Raw genomic sequence first — 9428 nt, forward strand, 5'->3', positions numbered from 1 at the left:
TGTGCCGCTTCTGCAAAATTGTTGCTGCTGAGGGAGAAGCTATACAACTACATCAATAATCTCTCTTTTGTTGGTTCTTGTCACATTGATCACATTCTTATTTTGCAAGTCTTGTGGCCTCAATGATAAACCCCATCCATAACACCCAGGGTTGTGCAGATATATCATTAGCAACTTGTTAGGACACCATAATAGTCACATATTATGTATTTATATTTGATTAGAATTGTATAGTTTATCTCTTAGAGAATTTGTGTTCAACTATACTTTGTATAGCATCTTGTTTATATTGAGTCAAAACCCCTCTGTGAATATAACTGAGTAAAAACCTTTTCATGGTATCGAAGCCTTGCGAAGACTCACGTTCCACAATGGAACTTTCCTCAATAACCAGTATAACCTCATAAACCTCTTCCCAGAATTTTTCATCTCTCGCAACCAACGTTTATCAGTCTCATCTTCTCAAATTAGATTGTCATAACTATATTGTGTGGAAATCATAAATTCTCCCACTTCTAAGGGGTAACGAACTCAAGTACGCACAAGTGCCCTCCAAAGTTCACTCTAAATAGCTCTTCTAAAGCAACCTCAACTGACATGGTTATCAACCCAGCATACAGTTTATGGATCAAACAAGAACAACTTTTATTGAGTTAGATTCTCTCAACCCTCACCAAAGGGATTTTACCCAAGTAGTTGGTCGTACAATATCTCAGGCTGTTTGATAGAAACTTGAGACTATGTTTGCATCGCAATCCAAGGATAGGATAATGCAACTAAGGTTGCAATTACAAACCACGAAGAAAGGAACCTCATCCATGGTAGAATATCTTTAAAAGATGAAGACTAGTGCCAATAATCTCGCGGTTGCAGCACACCCGGTCACTGATGGTGATCATATCTTATATATTCTTGGAGAAATTGGACAAGAATATAATGCGTGGTTATCTCAGCCACTACTAGGGTTGAGTTAATTTCATTAGCTGATCATAATGGCTTGCTTTTAAGTCAAGAGTATCGTTTGAAGCAGATGACAAGTATAGAACAAGGATTAAGCCAAGCCAATTAGTCTACTAGAAAATCCAACAATATTAAGAATGATAACTCCTTTAAGAAGCTTACAATGTCAATAACAATTAGGCTTATGGTGGAAGATTTGGATGAGGACGAGGTCAAGGTCGTATCGCCAACTCATCCAACCAAAATCAATGTCAAGTTTGTCATAAATTTGGTCACTCCACCTTGGTTTGCTACCATTGTTTTGACTATGCCTATCAAGCTCCTTACAAATAGCACATGGTTGCTCTCATTGCACAACCTTCTATGGTTAGAGACTCGAATTGGTGTCTGAATTATGGGGCTACTTATCATTTAACTAATGATATGCAGAATATAACAGTACGAGCGGAGTATCTGGGAAACAATCAAATTCATATTGGTAATGGCATAGGTTTGACAATTTCTTACTTTGGTAATGCTATCTTACCTACAGTTAGTCGACCTTTATATTCATCTAATGTATTATTGGTGTCTAAAATTACCAATAATTTGCTTAGTGTATAAAATTTCACTTCTAATAATGATATTATATTTGAGTTTCACCTCGTTTTTGTCTTGCAACCCAGTTACTCGGCCAGCCTTCTTCCTCAAATAAATCACAAGTTTTCCATGTCTCCAAGTCATATTTTGATCTATGGTATAGCCTTTTATGTCACTCGTCTCTACGAGCAGTCAGTAGTATTATTAGGAGTCTTTCTTTACAGGTCAAATCAAGTCCTCGGTCTAATGTTTGTTCTTCTTGACAATATGGAAACAGTCACAAATTGCCATTTTCTAATTCTAGTTCTAGTGCTAGTTTTCCCCTTGATTAGATCCATAGTGATGTATGAGGTCCTACTCCACAATTGTCTAGTAATAAATTCCGTTATTATGTTTCTTTTATTGATGACTTTAGAAAATTTACATGGCTATTTCCTATGAGTTCCAAAAATGAAGTTTATATAATATTTTTACAGTTTAAAACTCAAGTCAAAAAGTTCTTTGAGCGTCATATAAAAGTGGTACAATCTGATTGGGGTGGCGAATATAGGAAATTATCCAACTTTTTTGCTCGAGAGGTGATCGTTCATAACTTATCTTGTCCCTGTACCCATGAACAAAATGGTACTGCCGTAAGAAAACATCGTCATATTGTTGAAATAGGTTTAACACTTCTCGCACATGCATCCCTTCCTCTCACCTTTTGGGACCATACTTTTGCTACTGCCATTTACACTATAAATCATATCCCAACACCCTCGCTCAATAAAGTTTCACCTTATGAGAAGTTGTTCAAAAAAATTCCTGATTATCATTTTTTTAAAACTTTTGGCTACGTGTGTTTCCCATTCCTTCGTCCCTATAATTCTCACAAACTAACCTTCCGATCCTTAAAATGTATTTTCTTGGGGTATAATGAAAATCATAAAGGATATAAGTGCTTACATGTCCCTAGTGGCTGGATATATATCTCTCACCATGTCATTTTTGACGAGTTACAATTTCCTTTTGCTAGTTTATCTTCGACTTCAAATAGAGCACCGAGCTCCAACTCTACTGTCATGACCTCGTTGCCCATTATTGCTCTTTGTAATTCCTCTTATCCTATCACTTCTACCAATAATAGTTCCATAGTAGGTACTGCCTCACCAATTTCATTGTTGAACTCATTAAATCCTTCTTCACCAAGTCCATAGTCAAGCTCACCGGTGTGCTTTTCGATCCCATCCGATTCGTCTCTATCTTCTATCGCTACTATTAAACTTCATGTTGATCTTCCAGTACTTATTGATACACTTATTGTTTCTCATAATTCTCAACCACCGGCTGCTCGGACTACATCATTTGTACCTCATCCTATGGTGACCAGGAGTAAAATCAAATCACAACTTCCCCAAGCTCACATTGCCACAAAATATCCTTTGCCTCTATCTACCCTTCCACCTGAACCTACCTGTTTTACCCAAGCCAACAAGGATGCCTAAATGGAAAAAGGCTATGCAAGAAGAGTACAACGCCCTCTTGAAAAAGGGTACTTGGTCCCTTGTTCCATCCTTCAAGGCAAAGAATATTATGGGATGCAAATGGATTTTTAAGTTGAAACTCAATCCTAGTGGATCCATTGAGCGTTACAAGGCTCGTTTAGTGGCAAAGAGATTTTGCCAAGAGGATGGAGTGGGCTATCATGAAACATTCAGTCCCGTGGTAAAGCTTACAACGATTCGACTGATTTTGTCTCTAGCTCTATCCAAAGGGTGGTCTTTACGGCAGCTCGACGTCAAAAATGCATTTCTTCATGGGCAATTATATAAAGAGGTATACATGTCTCAATCCCCTGGATTTACTGATCCATGATATCCCAACCATGTGTGAAAGCTTCACAAAGCCCTTTATGGCCTTAAACAGGCACCTTGGGCATGGTTTGAGGAGATTAACTCGAAATTGCTTGAACTCAATTTCGTACCTTCTAAATCTAATACGTCTCTGTTTATAAACAATTTTGACGTACATATTACCATTATCTTGGTGTATGTAGATAATCTTATTATTTCAAGAAGCTCTAATAAGTTCATTGTAAGCCTTGTTCTTCAATTGTCTAATGTCTTTGCTGTAAAAGATCTTGGTAAGCTACACTACTTTCTTGGTATTGAGGTCCATTATCAGCCCACTGGATTTACCCTTACTCAATCATAATATATATAAGAACTCCTTGCTCGTGCCAATATGGATGGTGCGATGCTAATTGCTACACCTAAAGCCACAGGACTTCAATTGTCTCAACATGGGAGTTCACCATTTTTGGATCCATCATTGTATCGCAGCTTGATAGGAGCTCTTTAATATGTAACCATCACGCATCTAGATGTGTCATTCACTGTCACAAATTATGCCAATTCATGCATAATCCTATGGAATCTCATTTCACTGCTATGAAACACTTGTTGCGCTATTTAAAGGAAACCATAAACCTCGGCTTACATTTGCATTCTGCTAGCTTCTTACTACTCCAGGCCTTCATAGATGTGGACTGGGCTGGTTTTCCAGATGATTGTGGATCTACCAATGGTTATTTTCTATTTCTTAGACCTAATTTAGTGTCATGGAGCTCAAAGAAGCAGCGAGTGGTTGTACAATCTTGTACCGAGGCTGTTATAGGGCCTTAGTTGTGGCTACTGCCAAAGTTACTTGGATGCAACATCTTCTTCAAGAGCTTCATGTCTCTCTTCCCCCAAGCTCTCATACTATGGTGTGATAATTTGTCTACTACATACCTCACTGCTAATCCTATTTTTCATGTGCGAACCAAACATATTGAATTAGATTTTCTTTTTGTTCGAGAGAAAGTGGCCTCAAAGGACTTGAACATTCGCTGCATCAGTTCCTTGGATTAGTTAGCAGACATCTTCACCAAGAGATTTTTTTCCCGTCGGTTTCTCTTCTGTGTTCCAAGTTTGCAGTTACCCAGCCACTTCTTAGCTTGCGGGGTGCATGTTAGGACACCATAATAGTCACATATTATGTATTTATATTTGATTAGGATTGTATAATTTATCTCTTAGAGAGTTTGTGTTCAACTATACTTTGTATAGCATCTTTTTTATATTGAGGCAAAACCTCTCTGTGAATATAATTGAGTGAAAACCTATTCACAACTACATCAAATATGCAATTACATCAATTCTAAGAAAAAGGAAGCTTTGTATGTATGCATATATGTTGATCTTTACTTATAAGAAAAATATATTTATATAAATACATATGAATCTAATATATTGGCACAAAATTGAACACACAAAAAAATTATAGGAATACACACATAAAAATAATTAAGTTAAATAAAGTGAAGGGTATTTTTGTAAACAAATAATATATTCTTAGAAACAATGCAATACATATTATTTTTAGTACCACAAACCAAACAACCACTAAAAATTATTACCAAGATAACTAATCCCAAAACAACTAATCGCAGCATAACTAATCTCAACATAACTTATTCCGATATAACTTGTCTTCAAACCAAATGACCCCTTAGGAATTAATGTATTGTCGACTTGCCATTCAGTGCATTTTCTTTCACTCCAAGAATGTGAACTCCAACAAAGTAATCTCTCCAATTTATCTTTGACACATCAATATCAAAATTTTCTCTCTCTTCTTCAGACATATTTTCCATTAGTTTTCTCATGTTGCCATTGTGAAACCTTACAAAACAACCCAAAGAAAAAGTGAAAAAGTGAAAAAAAGAAAAAAGAAAAAGAGAATCAAGCACAAGGTAATTTATTCAATATCAAGCATAATGTCTAGTCCTAGATTTGAGGGGGAAAAGTCAATCATACTATATGAAATGTATGCACAATCTTAATGAAGATAGCTAAAATTCTTAAGATATTGTGAATGTGTTCTTGCGGTACTGAAGTCGGAGGTGGAGTTAGGATTTGCACTCAGGGGTTCAAAATATAAGAAGTAAACACATGAATAAGCTGAAGGAAATTCAACATCTACTGTATATACATAACTAAAGATAATTTTGTTTATGTATAAAAATTGTAGTTTTCAAACGAAAGATATCGGATGAATCCCTTCGACCCCCTCAACTCTACCTAGCTCCACCCATGGGAGAAGATTATGGCAACTACTGATAGTTTTCTCATGTGATAAAAAGAATTACATAAGGATTTCTTATTCTTATATGACATTCTTTTCTTTCAAGTCCATTTTGATAGTGACACCTTTATATATTTGAAAACAATATAACAATATATAAACAATGTATTGAAAATCAACCAAAACACAAATCAAATTGATTTTGTAATATTTGTAAAATGCTAATGTTAGTCTAGCATTTATGTAAATACATTAATAGTGAGAAGAATTTAGTGTCTTACCAGCCTTTGTAGAAAGTATATGGTTCATACAACTTGCTAAAATTCTCCAAATATTTCACCTTTCTTTTAATACGCATTTGCGCCTTTAAATCTTGCACTTCTTCTTCCTTGAGAAGTTTCTTAGAAATATAATTCGAAAAGTCTGACATATTGTCAAAATATATCATCTTCTTAATCTTCATTTGATCTCCTTTTGAGTTTACAAAAGGAGAAGAATTGAAATATTCATAGCAATAGTTGAAAAGTTGCAACTCTAAAAAAGGATTCATATATGATGATGTTGCATGATAGACATTTAGCTCTGGAATTTGCAAGTATCCATGTTTGGCAATAGCAGCCATTGTAGTATTTACAACCACATCAACTGGAACCTAATTAAACCAAGTGACAAGTTGTTAGATAATGAAATCTTTTTATGCCATGATAGCTATTTTTTCAGCTTTTATGGCCTACTTTTTTATTTCAAGATCACTTTAACTGGAATCGAAGAATTAGTAATATGAACTTATAATGTGATGATTGAATCGATTTCATGATTATAAGTTTATTCAATATTGGATCAGACTAGGATAGAGTAATATACATTTTCATAATCATACCACTACTGAAATAGAGGATTTTGTGGTCATAAATCAGTGAAGAATTTGTGTAACAAAACATGATTTTCTCATCGAACCAGCTCACTGAAAAAATGCATGTGGAAAACAGATTCTTATTGAAACATTGAAAGCTTTTTAGTTTTTTTTTGTCATACAAAAACATTACTATTTTTTCTTTCTCTCGCTGATTGAATCAATATAGCTTTGAAAATAACCACTGAATATTTATAGAATGGAAAATTTTAATGAAAAACTAGTAATTGTTTAGTAGTGCAAGGGATCATTATGTAAGATCAAAGGAGGGATTTCCATTAGAATTAATTTATCATACTTTGACCCTTAAAGCTAAAATATATTGAAAAGATATACCTACCACATCAACAAGACTACTTGGATCACCAAACATGCATGGATATTCCCCTTTTCCATAGAAAATAAGTAGGGGGTCAATTACCCCATGAGATGGAAGAACATGAAAAATTAGAAACTTTATTTTAAAATATTATGAACAAATTAGAAGAAAATTAAAGTTGAATACAATAATTATGGAACCTGAATCCTTGTATCCATCCTGGAAAAGGTTCTTTATAACTACTAGTTATTATTGAGGGACGAATAATGACTATTGGTATGTCCTCCCTCATGTTGTCAATTATCATCTCACCCATGACCTTTGTGAATGAATATGTATCTTGCCATCCATATAATTTTGCCCTATTAAGAGAGACTTTAGTTATTAAATGATTGAACATCATCTCGAAGCAATTTACTTACAATACTTATTGACGTGTATCTATCAAAAGTATCTACTGAGTAAAAAGTTCAATCTATCATGTTTAGCGGCAAAATGTATGTTCCTCGCTTATCATCAATCATAATATGTATCTTGCCATCCACAAAACTTTGCCCTATTGCATTATATTAACAATCATAGTAATATAATTAAGAGTTACTTTAGTAATAAAATAATTGAACAACTAGAAATAATTTACTTATGATAATTGATATTCATAAAAAGTAGTACCTCTCAGGTCCCAAGTCTTTCATGATTTTGTCGAAGGTGTCATTATTTTCAATAGCATTCTTCAACTTTGAAACAAAGTCCAATTCATTAGCAACATTGAGGGATGGAAACTTAGTAGATGGAGAATGTGATGTGACCCTTTCCTTTGTTATGCTTTCTCCCATGGTGAAAGGCTTCTCATAAATTAAACCTTCTCTTTCGCCATTCACATACGCTTTAATTTTGAAAAAGAAAATTGTATTAATAATTAAATTCATTTTGTAGAATTATATAAACTCAAACTTCTACATAACAACGTAGTTTTATAAAGAGGATTGACTGTTTCAAGAATTCAAGATACACACATTTGTTGTTCTCTGTCAATGAATATTCAAATGCATACCGGTCGAATAATGGACGAGGAGTTTCAATTTCTTGCATTTCTTAGCAAACAACATGAGTTGATACGGACCATTCACATTAGCTTCAAGAGCTAAGTCATACCTTGACATTGTTGAGAGTGATTAATTAAATAAATAATCAGAAGGGTTGCTCTCTCAAATAACTTTTAGATAAAACGATCACACACTTCAACATGATATCAAATCAGAGAAAAGTTAGTCCTGAGTTCAAGTCTCCCATATCCTCCAGTGATTATCAAAAATAACTTTCATATGCTTGGCTCATCAGGAGAAAAAAAAAGTCCACATGTGAAGAGGCATGTTAAAGATACAATTAAATAGATATAAGTTGTGTCTCCCAAAATGATTTATAAGCTTTTAAATGAGATGGTCACGCATGAAATTAAATTAACAACACAAGGCTAATTATTTCTCTTTTTAATTTTAAAGCTCCCTCATTGGAAATATATATTACATCCAACATAAGATAAAACTAAAAGAAATTTAAAATTAGTTAAGAATTTCTCGCTAATCCATTGCTAAATTGCTCATAGCTAGCTAACAAAATGTTATGATAATCTATGACTGATCCATCGCTCAATAAAATTATCAATAGATTTTTCTATCTACTTATCATGTTTTTCTGTTGCTAATTTCTATTTTCTAACAAGTGTTGAAGTATCATGCAACCTCTTTCTTTAAATATAGTATCTTCAAACAACAACAACCAATAACATATTCAGTGAAATTTCACAAGAAAGGTCTGAAGAGTTTAATAGAAAGAGAACTTACCTCAAGTCAAATGTGATGTTTGCTGCAGAGTCAACAATCAAATCAATTTCTTGAGCAACTTGGTGAGCAATAATACTATCCATACCAAGGTTTGGCTCATGAATATTTCCAACTATAGGAACCAATTTACTTCTTATGAATGACTCATAAGATTCTCCAAGCATCTCCTTCAGGCATTTGAATACTTTTGACTCTATTATCTGATGCAAAACAAATGCATGCGTGATTAGTGACTTAATTAATGCGGAACTTAAATTTATTTAAAATGAAAAGTATAAATGGAAGGGAAAAAAACATTTGTAAATCGGCATACTTCACTTGTTACTCTATCAAATGCAGCTTCCTTATCCTTTGCCCTGATAAGAATATAAATCTTGTTTATCTTTGGTGTTGTTCTTAGCATCTTTTCAATTAGAACTGCAAAAAATTGTTTTATTGAAAATAACATTAAGAATATAATTAAGTAAATAAAAATGTGTTCTTTCGAACAATTTGATTTTTGATTTGATGTCTTATTATATTTTCTAAAAATTTAAGAGAATAAGTAACACAATGTGGATATATACCTATTGCCACATAACTCACATGTAGCACACTAAGTTGACTTCTATGATACAAATATCTTTTGAAATAAATCTTCTTTTATTTATCACACACATCAGAAAATAATTAAGTAATTTCGAAATCACTTACAGGATTTTTTTTT

General features: G+C 33.6%; 1 protein-coding gene across 1 annotated transcript in view; it reads right to left on the bottom strand.

Annotated features, from left to right (window-relative positions):
- Positions 1-5077: 5077 nt before the first annotated feature.
- Positions 5078-9428, bottom strand: part of LOC107841629 (fatty acyl-CoA reductase 2, chloroplastic-like) — an 8049-nt gene continuing 3698 nt past the window's right edge. The window contains exons 2-9 of the mRNA XM_016685488.2: positions 9036-9139; positions 8723-8922; positions 7933-8033; positions 7551-7764; positions 7080-7240; positions 6900-6982; positions 5928-6298; positions 5078-5243 (exon numbers count right to left, since the gene is read on the bottom strand). Of these exons, the coding sequence (XP_016540974.2) occupies positions 5078-5243; positions 5928-6298; positions 6900-6982; positions 7080-7240; positions 7551-7764; positions 7933-8033; positions 8723-8922; positions 9036-9139 (1400 nt within the window). The remainder of the gene's footprint in view (positions 5244-5927; positions 6299-6899; positions 6983-7079; positions 7241-7550; positions 7765-7932; positions 8034-8722; positions 8923-9035; positions 9140-9428) is intronic.

Source organism: Capsicum annuum, chromosome 9 (genome assembly GCF_002878395.1).
Source record: "Capsicum annuum cultivar UCD-10X-F1 chromosome 9, UCD10Xv1.1, whole genome shotgun sequence".
NCBI classification, from domain to species: Eukaryota; Viridiplantae; Streptophyta; class Magnoliopsida; order Solanales; family Solanaceae; genus Capsicum; species Capsicum annuum.